This window comes from Pelophylax lessonae (genome assembly GCF_965119305.1).
Source record: "Pelophylax lessonae genome assembly, chromosome: 4".
Classification (NCBI taxonomy): Eukaryota; Metazoa; Chordata; class Amphibia; order Anura; family Ranidae; genus Pelophylax; species Pelophylax lessonae.
In genome coordinates this window covers 317,634,546-317,651,392 of record NC_138771.1, presented here as the reverse complement: position 1 = coordinate 317,651,392, position 16,847 = coordinate 317,634,546, and the positions used below count along the sequence as shown (strand labels likewise).

The window sequence follows — 16,847 nt, the reverse complement described above, 5'->3', positions numbered from 1 at the left end:
ATCATAATTGTTTGTTACGGTTATTTCATGCTCCAGAAATTATGACGCTGAGACATCATTGTTATCTCTTTTTGAAACAAGTAAATAGATTGGTACTCCCTGTACTGGGACTGCTGAAGATTATTTAAAGCCGCTTTCCCTTTTTTTTTTAATTACCTGGCCTCTAATTAACAGCAAGGTAGGATCTCCAGGGAAGGATCGCTTCATGTTAATTGGGTTATATAAACCATAGACTTCCTGACTTTACTGACCAGTAAGCTCTTGGTACTGACAACTGAGTTTTTAAATCCGAATGAAGTGGTGACAATAATTTAGGACAATCGCCAACTCTTCCCATCCTATTTCATCTATAGGCTGATGATTTAATGTACTGGACTTCTAGAACTGCTCACACATGACCTCGCAGCAGAGCACCTCTTTACGGTCAATTTGCAGCCGTACCCTACGTCATACCAGCGCTCATGGAGTGCCCAATATTATACATTCCCAGGATCGGTGGAGAAGTTGTTGTTGGACAGCATTTGTGTTGCTGGTGCTAGGCTGTATGCTGTGGCAGTGCAGTCAGTTAACGGCTACCTATCTGCAATACCCCACCCAAGAAAAGGTCACGCTTGTCAACAGTGCCAGGCTTCCCTTTCCAGCTGTGACATTTTGCAACCTTAATCGCGCCAGAATTTCACAACTTAACTTGTCAAAGTATCATTCTCTAATGGACTATTTGACAGATCCATCACCAGATAACATTGAAGAGGGGGTGCACGGTCACCAACATGAAAGAAATTTTGCTTTTGCTTTGTCTCAGCTAAGTACCCAGGATCAGATGGAACTGGGACACCAACTAAAGGACATGCTGATTTCCTGCGTTTTTCACGATGAGGTTTGTAATGAAAGGTCAGTAAATCATCTACTAAATACTTATAGATACCATTATATATTTATTATTATTAATATTATTATTGGATCCCTAAATTCTGTATAAATTACTCAGTGGTGTATGTCAATAAGTTATTAACCCCTTCATGACCAAGGTCAAAACAAACTTTAACGCCCAAGCCCAATTTTGCAATGTTGGCATGTGTTAGAAAAACTGTACATATCATCGCAACTACTTAGTGTATCCAGGTTGAATGCACCTTGTTTTTTTTTTTGTTTTTTTTTAGGATAGATTGGGCTTTCATTCGATGGGTAATAGTAATAGATATCTTCAGATTTTTTTTATCAAAGAAGAACTGGCCCAAAATAGTAATTTTTATTAACCACTTTAGCTCCGGAAGACATGACTAGGCCATTTTTTGTGATATTGCACTGATAAGATATTTTTTTTTTGCGCTACGGCACTGACAATTGCGTGTTCGGCGACACTGCACCCAAATAAAATTGATGTCCTTTTTTTTCCCACAAATAGAGCGTTCTTTTGGTGGTATTTGATAACCTCTGTATTTTTATTTCTTGCGCTATAAACAAAAAACGACAAACAATTTAAAAAATATATATATATATGTTATTTACTTTCTGCTCTAAAACATATCCCAAAAAATTTAAAAAAATCAAATTTCTTCATCAATTTAGGCTAATATGTATTCTGCTACATATTTTGGTTAAAAAAAAAAAAATTAAAATAAGCGTATATTGATTGCTTTGCGCAAAAATTATAGCATCTGCAAACTATGGGATATATTTATAGAATTTTTAACTATATTTAATTTTTGTTACTAGTAATGGCGGCGATCAGCAACTTATAGCGGGACTGCGATATTGTAGCAGACAAATCGGACACCTAACTGACACTTTTTTGAGAACCAGTGTCACTAATACAGTGATCAGTGCTAAGAATATGCGCTGTCACTGTACTAATTACATTGGCTGGGAAGGGGTTAACATCAGGGGCAATCAAAAGGTGTGCCTAGCTGTTGATTCGGTGTAGTGGAGGAGGTGCTTTTACTAGTGGAAGGCATGTATCAGTGTTCCTGCTTTACAGAACGGTGATCTGCCTTGTTTACGTAGGCAGATCGGCGTTCTGTCTGTATACAGAATGATCAGTGGGTGCTGGCTGACATCAAGCCTGCAAGACCTGCTGATCAGCTCCCGCAGTGTAGAATAACAGCGGGAGTGAGCCGCCGCCGGCGTGCACTCGTGCCCGATATCCGGAAGTGCAGTATCACGTACATATATGTGATCCTGCGAGGACAGGTGGCCTATAGCAGAAAAAACTGCTATAGAGCAGTCAGCAAGCAGTTAAAGTAAGCTGTATATTTGTATGTCATTACCTTGTACCACCGCCAAACAAAATGTTCTGAGCTGATGTTCATTCCTAATGGCACCCCCACACAACTAAAAATGCAGCGTATTTGCGGGTGCAGGAACTGCCGGGAAATCGCATGGTGCAAAAGCGTTTAAAAATAGTGCATGAAACCCAGGCACAACAGCCCATTCAAATTAATGGACTGCTGTGCCCAGGCAAACCTGGCTCACAGAGCTACAATAGTGTGAAATAGATCTAAAGCTGGCCTTACACAGATAGATTTTTGGACCAGAATGTTTGTAGGAATATTCGTACGAGCATTCTTTGAACATTCGATGAATAGACAAATGTCGTTCGAAAATTGTATTTTGCTTTTAACATTTAATTTTAAAATGAATGTAGTTTCTGAGCGATAACCACATACACTGCCCCAAGATTCGTTGATCGAGAAAAGTTTTCCTTCCTGCCCCTTCAAATTTTCCCGTCAGTGACAACAAAGGAAAAGGCTCCAAAGTGAGTGATCATTATTAGGGATGATCGAACTTTTGAAAAGTTCGGTTCGACCAGAACACCCGAACCTCCCAAAAGTTCGGCCCGGATTTCAGAACCCCATTGAAATCAATGGGACCCGAACTTCGGTAATCAAAAAACACCATTTTGAAGCCCTAAAACCCAATAAATGCCCCTAAAAAGTGCCTAGGGTTCTGAGTCATACCCCAGAGACTATTAATCACACAAAAAAAGTTCTTAAAAATTGTCATTTTTGATAGAGAGCCAATTATTGAAAAAAAAAAAAAAAATATCTTTGGATTTAGTATCTGTGGGGTCTAAAAAGTGTACCTGTGAAGTTTCAGCTCTGTAGCATGTCCAGAACCATAAAAAAAAGATTGTTTGTATTTTGTCACTTATAGAACAGGTTAGTGGCTTCTCTCTTTTCACACCTTGCCGGTTTAGTAGCAAGCGTTTTTTTGGTCATTGTTTGGGGTCTTTGGAGGCAGGCAAAACATCTAAACTTGTGCATACGGGTATATATACACACAGACATATATAGGTGTGATAGTAGCAGAAATATATGCTTGCTCTAATGAAATCATTTACACGAATATGGCTCCACTCCTATAACACCTATATATGTCTAAGTGTAAATTACATATAAGTATGTGTGTATATATACCACTATACACAAGTTCAGATGTTTTGCCTGCCTCCAAAGAACCCAAAAAAATGCCCAAAAAAACGCTAGCGCCAAAAAAAAAAACGCCCAGGTGTGTTGTTGCAGGCATTTTTTGGGGGTTTTTGGAGGCAGGCAAAACCTCTGAACTTGTGTATAGTGGTATATATACACACATACTTATATGTATTTTACACTGAGACATATATAGGTGTGATAGGAGCGTAACTATATTGGTGTTAATTATTTCATTAGCGCAAGTAGTGTTTTCTGCTCCTTTCACACCTATATATGTGCAGGTGTATATATACATACATGGGTGTGTATATATACCCCCTATACACATGTTCAGATGTCATGCCTGACTCCAAACATGTGCTCAAAAAATCCCTATAGACGCCTGCAGCCAAAAAGCAAGCTGACAGGGGCGAAGCCATATTACTGCAGCAAAAGTGACTTCAGAGAAACTAGCTTTTCTCTATAGCGGTCACCCTGATATGGAAGGGTTTGGTCACCCTGCCATAGCAGTCACTGTCAGTTCACCCTACACTACACTACGGTCACCCTGGCACTTAACACTTTCCCTGCAGAAACTGAATAATTAAAGCTAACTAAAGTGTAAAAGAGCACCCTAACTACACTAGATATCCCTTTCCTCACACTAATAAATGCTAAATGACACTTTGTAGCAGAAGTCCACGAACTGCTTCCACTCTCTTCCATGTCCCTGTATAACAATGCTAGGAATTTAGCGGGGGGCTATCTTATATACTGGGGGGCGTATTCACTAAGGATTGGCCTATGGACCCCCTAGTCACTCCAATCACATTTCTAGCATTCTCCTGCCCCCTCAATTGGCTTTTGCTAATGGTTCTGGTCCAATCATGGGCTTTTAAAGCCCATTTCCTGTCCCTTTGCATTTTGGTCGGTTCTGGTTGCCGAATTCCAAACTTTTTGGGCAAAAAGTTCTAAATTCGGCCGAACCTCGAACAGCCAATGTTCGGGTCGAACCGAGGGTCGACCCGAACCGTTCGATCATCCCTAATCATTATGATCAGAGGCTTTCACACCAATTTTGTGACCTGGATCCAGTTCCCCCAGATCTAGATCGTTAGTAGAGACCCAGGGCTGTCACCAACAGAGGGTGCTAGGGGTGCGCAATTGAGCAGACTCCTATCATAAACACAGTGATGTGGTGCCCAGGATTAAAGCTCACCTCCTGGATGCTGAAAATATGTGTTAGGTGGTTGTAAAGGGGTTAATGACAATTATGGGTCAATACGTCATGGTTTAGGATTGTGTCAGCAGAGATTATATTTCCCATTTTCCAAAACTCCGCTGGCTTTTTGTCATACTATAGAAGCTAACGTAGAAAAGTCTACATAGCACAGTTAAAGTGTATCTCAGGGATAAACTTTGGATATTTTAGGTCTGTGTAGAGTGGGAAAGGTTAGACTGTCTGTCAAGTTATATTGCTGTCTTTAGAGGCGGTTGGAGATTATTACCACTGAAGAAGAACGCGGGGGTAAACCCAACATTTTAGAGTTGTCACTACCGTAATAAATGAGGGTAAATGGTCCAATAGGGACTTACACTATATTGTCAAAAGTATTGGGACGCCTGCCTTTACACACACATGAACCTTAAATGGCATCCCAGCAGTGGCGTAGCGTGGGGGGTGCAGGGGGGTCCGGCCGCACCGGGCGCAACATCTGGGGGGGCGCATCTGCAGTGTCACTCTGTCTGTCTGACTCTGACATACACAGTTCACACACTGTCTGCGGCTGCCTCCATCTTTAGGCTGGGAGATGTCCAAATGGCGGGTTTGGGTGGGGCTGGACTGTGCCTCAACTGTCCATTGGTGTAGGGTGGCAACTTTCAGCCCAGGGAGCAAGTACAAACCAGAGGCCCATGGTGCAGCGACTCAGCCCCCCCTCCCACTCTCTCTCTTCCCGGGCCTTCTCCTGACCCCCATTCCAGGCTGAAGCTCCGCTTCAGGTACTCTACTCACCAGCCGAATCTGGTTTCCCCACCTGGCCAGCAGGGGCAGTTGGGGGGAGCTGAGACAGTTCCGTCAGGGCTGGCAGGAAGAGGAGAGTCTCCAGTGGGGCATAGAACTGGTCTCTGCTCAGACACAGCTTACACCATCCATGCTGGGGGGGGGGGGGGGGCAGGGCTCTGTCCTTGACTTTATCCTGCACTCAGTTGGTCAGCAGTGGGGACTTTTTACTTCTCTTCACCACCAGCATGTCAGTGGCAGAAGCGATGCAGCCTTTTTTATGGGGCATCAGAGTGGCCCGGGGGGCAATTGTCCCCCTGCCCCCTGGCCCAGTCCTCCCCTGAAACCAAGCCCGGCCTATGCTGCCTCTCCTCACTGCTCGGTCAATTTCGCAGCGAGTAAGTCAGCAGCTTGGTGCTGTCACAGAGTGGATTTTTTTTTAATCACCTGATTAGAGCCAGAGGCTCTAATAGGCTTCAAAAAAGGCTGGACCCGGGGCGCAGAGCAGTGCGCCCTGAGTCCCCCCATTGTGTGACATTAGCGAAGTAAAATTTGCTATTGTCACACAGATCCTCCTGGCCAATCAGGAAGCGGGTCCCAGACCCGCTTCCTGATTGGCCGAAAGGCGAACGCATGCCATTGGCCGAGGAGGACTCGAGGAGACGCGGGGAACTGAGGAGAAGCCGCGGCTGCAGGTAAGTCTTTCTACATTGAAGGAGGCACGCTGGTCTGTCTGCATTGAAAGGGGGCACGATGATCTCTCTGCATTTAAGGGGAGCACGCTGGTCATTCTGCATTGAAAGGGGGCACGCTGGTCTCTCTGCATTGAAAGGGGGCACTCTGGTCATTCAAACCTGTATTTAGATGCATTTTACTTTAATTAGTAATTACATCAGTATTTTCATAGCAAACAATACATGTGCTTAGGGGGGGTAAGGGTTTCAGAGACTCGAGTGCTGAAATCATGCAGGTTAGGGGGCGCAAATTACTTGCCTTGCCCCGGGTGCTGACAACCCATGCTACGCCACTGCATCCCAGTCTTAGTCTGTAGAGTTCAATATTGAGTTGGACCATCCTTTGCGGCCATAATAGGTTCAAATCTTGTGGGAAGGCTGTCCACAAGGTTTAGGAGTGTGTCTATGGGAATGTTTGACCATTCTTCCAGAAGCGCTTTTGTGAGGTCATGTACTGATGTGGACAAGAAGACCTGGCTCGCAGTCTCCACTCAAATTCATCCCAAAGGTGTTCTATTGGATTAAGGTCAGGACTCTGTGCAGGCTGGTCAAGTTCCTCCACCCCAAACTCACTCATTCATGTCTTTATGGACCTTGCTTTGTGCACTGGTCCAAATCATTTGGTGGAGGGGGTCTTATAGCATGGGGTTATTTTCCAGGGGTTGGGCTTGGCCCCTTAGTTCCAGTGAAGGGAACTCTTAAGGCATCCACATACCTAGACCACATACCAAAACAAAAAGGGGTTTAACTCTTTTTTACCAAATCCAAAACTAAAGAAAAATAACTGTCTTTACATTTGAAGCTGAATTCAAGGAGAAAGGATAACGTTAATATTCATATATTCTATGAATGCTGCTTTAACTGCCAGAAGATTTTCCTCTAATCAGTCGTTCCTGTAATGCAGGCTCTCCTGCCAAGGCTGTGGACATCTCTGCAGGTTATACTACATTTAAAGCGTAACTCCACTTTTGTTGAGGAAAAAATATTTCCCTGTGGGTAAATAAAGACGAATGACCAATGCGCTACCAGTGAAGTAAATGTAAATAATAATAAAGGTGAAATGTATAAGTGATCAAACAGTGAAAAAGCCATGAGAAAAAGCTGCCGATTTCTGTTGTGTCACCACATACCAATGAAACTAAAAAACTGTGAAAAAATCGGCATTTGCTGTGTGAACCCAATCACAAACTGTATCACATAAATAAAACACAATATTTAAATATTCATAAAGTAATAATAAATATCAGGGAAACTATGCAAAAATCCAGGTGAATAATATATATATATCCTTAATTAAATGTTCATGTATATTTTTACTTTTTTTATTTTTTTTATTTTTATTATTTTATAAAGAGAAATTCAATATAGAAGTCCATGTCAAAGTGCAGAAAATAATATTGGTAAAGAGGCAAAAGATGATGATCCAAAACATGATGCAAATCAATCAAACAGTGTCACTGATGTGAACAATCCCAACATAGAATCCGACATTGAGTGCAGTGGCTGCTCACCTCAGTAATGGATAATACAAAGCGTTTGTCATAGATGTAGTACTCCTCCGTGAAGCTCCAATGGTGATGATGGCTCGGCTAAGAGGATGTTGTAGACAAATAGCCAAACGTAGGTGTATGCCCCTTAGTAGTTCACTCATGAAAGATAATAAACAGGTACTCTATAGTGTAGTATATAAGATTATTTTAATTAAAAATAATAGGTAACACAGTTAAGTTTACATAGATGCATAAGGGTATGGACCACTCGGTGCCCGCAGTAAGCGGCAATTAGAATCCGAACTTCCGGTCACGGCTGTAAACTTACCCTAACATTTTATTGGTTGATGAAGAAGCAGATGTACAATAATGACAGGATTACATTAGGCATGAAATTGAAGTCATATGTGTGTATTTAAACTAGTTCTATGTAAAATAAATGTATTTTCAATGCTATTTTTATATAGTTGCCTGGAGTTAAGCTTTACAATACAAATTGAGGAAGCAGGCTAGTTTAGGACAGATGCGTGTTAAATCCATATTGATTGTGGACTTAGATGAATGAGTTGTGATGGCTTCCACAGGGATTCACTAGGAAATGCTTTGATATGCTTAGTTTAAAGTGGTAACTGGTTTACTAGGTCTTACAACATATAATGCCTTATAAAGACTATAAGGAGAATTCAAGTACTGCCACTTGTGCCAGATTCAGGTAGTTCTTACTACCTACACTTTTAAGCCTGGTACACATGGAAAGCTTTTTTTTAAGCAACTTGCGAGGAGGTCTCTGTACTAACTATTCTGAGCTAGTACAGCAATCTCCTCACTGTTCTATTGTGTTCTGACAGGGGGGCTGTCCCCTAGCCAGAACACACTGGTCAGTGCTCGCAGCCATTGGCGACTGAACATGGGTCGCCCGAGCTTCTTCTTTTTTTTTTTTTTTTTCTATTTTCGGGAGAACGGCATCGGGGGGCACTATTTTTTTTATTTTTTAATAAAGGACTTTTCCAAAACTGTCTTTTGTCTTCATTTTTTTTATACTTTTTTGGTGAATGGATAGGGGTACGATGTACCCGATATCCATTCACATGGGGAGGGGGCTGGGGACCCCCACAACCACAGCCCACGGTTGTCGGGAAGAGACCCCTGTCCCCATGTTGAGGGCACGTGGCCTGGTATGGTTCAGGAGGGGGGGGGGGGGCAGGCAGGCTGTGTGCTCGGAGAAGTGTCTGGTATGGATTTTAGGGGGAACCCCACGCCATTTTTTTTTTCAAATTTTGGTATGGACTGGGGGGGGGGGGGGGACCCTTTGCCGCTTTTTTCATTTTTTTACCTGTATTGCCGGGAGCCGACAATACATTAAAGCCGCGAGCAAGTTTAAATTACATTTTTTCTTTTAGAAATGTCAGTATTGCTGTAGCAGGCTACAAACATTGCACAAATGCGCTAATTTACAGGCACATTAAGGCCCCCCCCAGGCACGATATTTAAAGGAATTTTTCATTTTTATTGTTTCACTTTAAGCATTATTAAAATCAGTGCTCCTGTAAAAACGATTGTTTTAAAAAAAAAATGTTTGCATTGATTCATGTCCCCCAGGGCAGTACCCAGGTCCCCATACACTTTTTTGGGCCAATAACTTGCATTTAAGCCTTTAAAATTAGGACTTTTGATTTTTCATGTTCGTGTCCCATAGACTTTAATGGAGTTTGCATGTTTACTAGAACATTTCCCTGTTCGACATGTTCTGTACGAACCGAACAGGGGCGTGTTCGGCTCATCACTAGTTTCCAGGGTCAATTGGGAAGCACTCGATTGGATGCTGACACACCATGTGTCTCTAGCAGTCATTTTGGGCCAGGCAGAGCCTACTTAAAGCCTTGGCTCCCAGGCTTGGCATGCTTTTTGCAAATTGGTAGAGTAGGGACAGGTATCCCGCCTGTTAGGGACAGCACTAGCAATAGGGAAAGGTTCCTGACGAGGAGGGAAAGCGTAAGGCCGCAACTCCTTTAGACAGCTTCCTGTTTGAGGCACTGGATGGCCAGACCGCATTCCACTCTCTTAACAGATGCTGTCAACCCAACTGATACCTGACATCTTCACATCATTGGAATTGGTGAGAGTACCTGGTTTGGCAGGCATTCCACTGGATTATTGTGAACAGTCATTGCCTTACTTCAATACAAGTTTTCTACTGCACTTGTCTAGCTGAGATACTGCTGCCACATGCGCTGCACCCTACTTACAAATAAGCTTGTTTCAACAAAAACCTAGATAGCTAAAAAAGAAAAGGGAAAATGGACAATAGAGTGCTACCTTCTGGTTGCATATGAAAATACAAAACACTTTCCAATATTTTATGTTTACATGACTTAAAAAAGTATTTCATTATTTTTTAGTCCAGGCCATAACAAAGAAAGAAAATGTATTCAAAACCACTATCCTGTCCCTTTAAGCCAAATAATGTAGAATCCCTGTAAGTTATTTCCTTTATTGTTGGAAAAAGATAAATCAAACGATTCTTAAGAACACTTTCAGAACTTTTTAACCAACTCAGCAATGTGGATAATGTACAGCTTATCATAGTTAGTCTAGTCTGGCTGAAAAAAAGACACAAGTCCATCTAGTAACCAATAGAGGAAAGAAAATGATGTGTGTATATGTGTGTATATATATATATATATATATATATATATATATACACATATATAATATATATATACACACACATATACTGTATATAAATATATATATATATATATATATATATATATATATATACACACACACATTATATATATATATATACCATATATACTCAAGTATAAGCCAAGATTTTCAGCATGTTTTTTCATGCTGAAAATGCCCCCCTCGGCTTATACTCGAGTCACTGTCTTTTTAAAACGTGTATGGGTTTTCCCGAGCATCGGCTGCACATTCGCGGTGACGTATTGGCGCCGGGCGGGGTGATTTTTAAATCAAAGGCGCCTCACGGAAAGGTAAGTGAGACTCCTCCGCAGCCCCTTAATTTCCTCATGCAGTACTGCGGGCATGATACAGGACATTCTCCTGTACCATGCCCGCAGCACTGCATCTCCTGTGCCATGCCTGTACCTACTGTGCCATGCCTATACCTACTGTGCCACGCCTGTACATACTGTGCCATGCCTTTACCTACTGTGCCATGCCTATACCATCACCTGTGCTATGCCTATACCATCTCCTGTACCATGACCTGTGCAATGCCTGTACCATGACCTGTGTCATGCCTGTACCATCACCTATGCCATGCCTATACCATCACCTGTGCCATACCTGTACCATCACCTGTGCCATGCCTGTACCATGCCTATACCATCACCTTTGCCATGCCTGTACCATGACCTGTGCCATGCCTGTACTATCACATGTGCCATGACCTTTGCCATGCCCTTACCATGACCTGTGGAACAGACAAAGGGAAAGCCGCTCAGGTGCAAGTTCAAAGCCTGGTGCAGGTCAGATCCGTCATCCAAACGCAGAAAAGTCCAAAAATTGAGACCGCACTCAAGGTAGTAAGATGAAAGCAAATGAACTCCTTTATTCCTCATAAATGAAGCAAACAGACAGTGCACAAACAGACGTGTCGGGTTGACGCGTTTCACGATGCTGTAGATCGCTTACTCATAACCACTCATAAAAGACTCTTTGGTCTTTTTTCATTTATATTGCAGAAAAATAAAAAAGTGCTGATTAATATAAAGCAAATAATAAAAGCAGTGCTGAATAGCAACAAATGTTCTGGTCATGAAGGGGATAAAACCTTACAGGGTTTAACTGGGTAATCAAAATACAATGCTGCTTCCTCTGTTTCCAAAGGCCTCCATTGTCCTTTTTTTGCGTTTTGCCGCTCTGAGGTGACTACAGTGTATAGTCATTATATCATTGGGGGAGGTGCTCTTGCATTCCATGGAAAGCCCTGGCATGATAATCAAAATAGAAGTCAGGTCAAGGCTTTGCCCACTCCCCTGTGTGATGAGACGGCAATGCCCTGACCATTCCAGCCCACTGTTCTACATCCAGACTTCCTGTTTCCCATCTGCTAGCCTTCTCAGTTTCACAGAAATAAACAGGCTGACAGTAGCGCACTGTGAAATTGAAAAATCAGTGAACAAAGATATCTGCAGGTAATAAAAGCAATAATAAATATTTTATACTAATAAAAAGAATACTTTCTGTAATAATTTTTTTTTTTTTTAATACAACAAAATTAAAGACATATTTTACCAATAAACGACCATGTATAATTTTTAATAGTTCGATTGACAGATAGGTGTGTGTTAGGCTCGATTCACACCTAAGCATTTTTATTATAAAATCCAAAAAAATCCTGCGCTAGAATTATAAATGTGAAATGAGAAAAAATGTGATAATGAAAATGAAAGCAGCAAATACGCTTGATCTATAGAAAACCAAAAACAATAATCCCAATAAAATATGTAGCGCTAACAACAAACCGGTATTGAATGTAAAAGTGATACTCAAAAAATACAAATCATATAAAGTGATATAGTGACATATCCATATCAAAAACTGTGCATTTCAGTGAAAAAGAGTCCATTACAAAAATAAAATGAACCAATAGAACAACAAGACCCAGGATGGACGGTGATAGAGGGAAGACTGTGATCCAAAGGAGGTGGTGAAGCAGGAATACACTAGTGAGGAGTATGAGAAATGGCTGCTTACCAGAAACTAAGGCCCCCAAATTAATGGATAGGCCCCCAGCGCTTAGATGTAGGACTACAATATTAACATTCCTTCAGTTGTCATGGGAGGAGATGTGTATTAGATATGGACTCTCGTAATCAGCTCCAGGGATAGTAAGAACCAAAAGTGCAAGGAAGAAATAAAAGGCACATAGCGTAATCCAGTAAATGGTAAACGAAAATTGAATAGGAAATGCACTTACAATTTTTCAATAAAAGCAAGCAGACACAGTAAAATTGCGGCGTCCCGCGGTAGATACAAAAGCCGGCGTCTCAGGGGGCGAGGTAGCGTCACGTCAGATACCGCACGTCTGACAACTGAAGGAATGTTATCACCAGCAAAGGAGGAACAGTGGGGAAGGGGAGAAATCAGAGACCCCAATTGCAGCTATATGGTAGGGTAAAAAAATGTAATTTATAATATTTATTATCTTGTGTATATTTCAGGTGTTTATATAAGGGTTCACTAAAACAAACATTTTTTTTTCCTTTTGGGATAAGAGCCGGTTCACACTGAGGCGACACGACTCCTTACTACTTCGGGGGTGACTTGTGCAGTCCCGTGCACCACGACTTCAGAGCGACTTGCAGGGACTTTACATAATGGAAGTCTATGCAAGTCGCTCTGAGGTCGCCCCGAAATAGTACAGGACTTGTGTCGCTCCTATTAGAACGGGTCCTGTAGTGGTCAATGGACCGCGAGGGAGCGCGACTTGTCAGGCTGGCAAGTCGCCTGACAAGTCGCGCTAGTGTGAACCGACTCTAAAGGTTTTTCATATATAAATAAAAGCTGACCATTTTAAGCACCCCTCTCATTGGCAAATTATTTGTCTTAACCTCCTAAATGCTACATCTGCTGAACAACTTATTCTGTTGAAAAACAACAGACTTACTGGCAGGATCACCCGGTGAAAATAAAGGAAAGGAAGTCTAAAAAAGAAACCTAATGCAGCCAAGACCTCCTAGAATTGGTAAGCTGCAACATATAACATTTTTCTGTTTGGGTTTAATACCACTTTAAAGCTGAAGTTTAGCAAAACGTAAAAAAAATCCCTACAGCTTTAGTCACATCACTTACCTGTGATGAAGTATCCCAGATTGCAAGGATAAGGTAGATAAAGGATATTGTTTTGAACTGTAATCCTTGTTAAAGGGGTTGTAAAGTCAGAAGGTTTTTTTTTTTATCTAAGGCCCCTTTCACACATACAGTCCGTTCAGTTCATCAGTTCAGTCACGTCAAATGTATCAGTTTTTCATCCGTTTTTCATCCGTTTTTCGTCAGTTGTCATCCGTTTTTCATCCGTTTTTCGTCAGTTGTTATCCGTTTTTCATCCGTTTTTCATCAGTTGTTATCCGTTTTTCATCAGTTGTTATCCGTTTTACATCCGTTTTTCATCCGTTGTCGTCCGTTTTTCATCCGTTGTCATCCATTGTCATCAGTTGACATCAGTTTTTCATCCGCTGTCATCCGTTTTTCGTCCGATCCGTTTTTTTGACGGATGAAAAATAGGGCATTCATCCGTTCAAAAAAACGGACATTGACGGACGTGGATGAAAACGGATGTTAACTGATGATCATCAGTTGTCATCCGTTTTTACATAGAGATGCATTGATGTCCGTTTTTCATCCATCAACGGATGGATGAGAAACGGACAAACGGACTGTATGTGTGAAAGGGGCCTTAATGCATTCTATGCATTAAGATAAAAAGCCTTCTGTGTGAAGTCAACTTGGGTACAACTAGCCTGCCAGATTTGCTTCAGATTATCGCAAGCGGCTACTATGGCCTCTAGCGATCATCAATGTCTTCATCCAGCGGGGATGGCTTCCCCACCTGCCACCCCCGCCAGGAAAACACAAGGGCTGATTCCCCTATCATCACTGTGTGTTGATAGGGGAATCGCACAAATTTATTTCCTGCCACCACAGGTGGCAGAAAAGAAATTTGCACTGCGTATGGCCAGCCGTAGAAGAAAATGTGGGAGGGCAATATTTCTATTACTACCAGAAGAGATCCAATGCAGATAAGAAATTTCCATCTAACCTTAAAACCTCTTCAGTACAGATCCAAAATGTATACATTCTTCCAATGTATAAATTTGTTATATATTTCCTTTTGTATTCTAGCTATTTCACCACTTTCTTGAACCCGAAGCTTGGAAACTGTTATACCTTCAATGGACCAAAATACCCGCCATCAAGGATTGAGCAAACAGATGTGTTAAATGCCACCAAAGCCGGCTTCAGTTATGGTGATTACAAGATCAGCGTTCAATTCCTAGCCCATAAGTGACTGACCTGTGTTATAGCAGATGCACATTTGCTGAAAAGATTACTGCGCAGATTATATACAGACTGGATATACAGAGGGAGAGGGAAAAAGAGTGTGAGTGCAAAACTGTTTGTGTTGTGTGACAGTTTTGCAGTTTTTTCTCATTCATTGGAAGGCCCCTGGGTGCAGTGTTAATACACTACAGTCAGGTCCATAAATATTGGGACATAGACATAGATTTGGATGTAAATACCCTCAAATTAAAGCTGAAAGTCTGCAGTTAAAGCACATCTTGTTTGTTTCATCCCAAATCCATTGTGATGGTTTATAGACCCAAAAAGATTAGAATTGTGTCGATGTCCCAATATTTATAGACCTGCCTTTATATTACCAAAGGTAATTGGAATGCCTGCCTTTACAAGCACATGAGCTTTAATGGCATCCCAGTTTTAGTCCGTAGGGTTCATCATTGAGTTAGCCCACCCTTTACAGCTATAACAGCTTCAACTCTTCTGGGAAGGCTGTCCACAAGGTTTAGGAGTGTGTCTATGGGAATGTTTGACCATTCTTCCAGAAGCCCATTAGTAAGGTCAAGAAGGCCTGGCTGGCAGTCTCCACTCTTATTCATTCCAAAGGTTTTCTATCGGGTTGAGGTCAGAACTCTGTGCAGGCCAGTCAAGTTCCTCCACCCCAAACTTGCTCATCTATGTCTTTATGGACCTTGCTTTGTGCACTGGTGCGCAGTCATGTTGGAAAAGGAAGGGGCCATCCCCATGCTCATGGGAGCATGAAATTGTCAAAAATGCCTTGGTATGCTGACACATTAAGAGTCCCCTTTACTGGAACTAAAAGGCCCAGTCCAACCCCTGAAAAACAACCCCACACCATAATCCCCCCTCCACCAAATGATTTGAACCAGTGCACAAAGCAAGGTCCATAAAGACATGGATGAGAAAGTTTGGGGTGGAGGAACTTGACTGGCCTGCACAGAGTCCTGACCTCAACCCGATAGAACACCTTTGGGATGAATTAGAGCAGAGACTGTGAGCCAGGCCTTCTTGTCCACATCAGCGCCTGATCTCACAAATGCGCTTTTGGAAGAATGGTCAAACATTCCCATAGACACACTCCTAAACCTTGTGGACAGCCTTCCCAGAAGAGTTGAAGCTGCTATAGCTGCAAAGGGTGGGCCAACTCAATATTGAACCCCATGGACTAAGAATGGGGTGCCATTAAAGTTTATGTGCAGTTAAAGGCAGGCATCCCAATACTTTTGGTAATATAGTGTATTACCACTGCACGCCGGCCCTTCCCACTAATGAAAAAAAAACTGCAAAACTGTCACACAACACAAACTGTTTTGCACTCGCACTCTCTTTCTCTCTCTCTCTCTATATGTCCTGTCTGTATATAATCTTCATCTCAATACAGTACTTTTGGTAATATAGTGTATGTGGAGTGGTCATGGTGCACTGGGAGTTTCAGCTACTCCATTCTCCTGCAGCGTCACACCGGTCAGAAGGAACAGGGGCCTCTATAGTCCCTGGAGGGAGGATTGTGCTCTATCCTTCCTCCAATTGCAGCTTACTGTGGGACTGGGGAGGAAGAGAGTAGGTGCCTACTGAGAACACTTCTCCATCTCAGTGAGGCACCACTGGGCAATGAGGGTGGACTGGCCTTCTTTCTGTCTTCCCTTGTCATGTGAGGTATCATATGAACCTAGATAGCATAGAATGAAAGCTTTTATCATTCCCAGGGACATTTTTTTCCTTTCAGTGACACCACTGATATAGGGACTTTTTTCCCCTTCCATTGAAACCACCAACTCAATGGCATTTTTTCCTTTTTAGTGATATCACTGACTCATTGATATTTTTTCTTTCAGTGACACCACTGACAATGTTTTATCTTGCCCGTGGCACTACCGATGCAGAGACAATTTTTAGTTCAGAGACACTACCGATGCAGGGGCATTTTTCCTTATAGTGATAACACAAATACAGTAGCATTTTTCCCTTTGGTGACATCACTAATGCAAGGGCATTTGTTTTCCAGTAATGCGGGAAATTTTTTTCTTTCCAATGACACTACCTCAGCTGAGACATATTTTTCCTTCCAGTGACACTCCTGACGCAGGGATATTTTTATAACTTTGCCACTGTGTGTTGTAGTTTGTCCTCTTTGGCTTGG

The 16,847-nt window shown here is 42.0% G+C and overlaps 1 protein-coding gene across 1 annotated transcript in view; it reads left to right on the top strand.

Annotated features, from left to right (window-relative positions):
* Positions 1 to 394: 394 nt before the first annotated feature.
* LOC309555144 (epithelial sodium channel subunit alpha-like) overlaps positions 395 to 16,847 on the top strand; it is a gene marked incomplete at its 5' end in the record, with an annotated part of 69,203 nt that continues 52,750 nt past the window's right edge. The window contains 2 exons of the mRNA XM_082256983.1: positions 395 to 891; positions 14,513 to 14,637. Coding sequence (XP_082113109.1) covers positions 395 to 891; positions 14,513 to 14,637 — 622 coding nt within the window. The remainder of the gene's footprint in view (positions 892 to 14,512; positions 14,638 to 16,847) is intronic.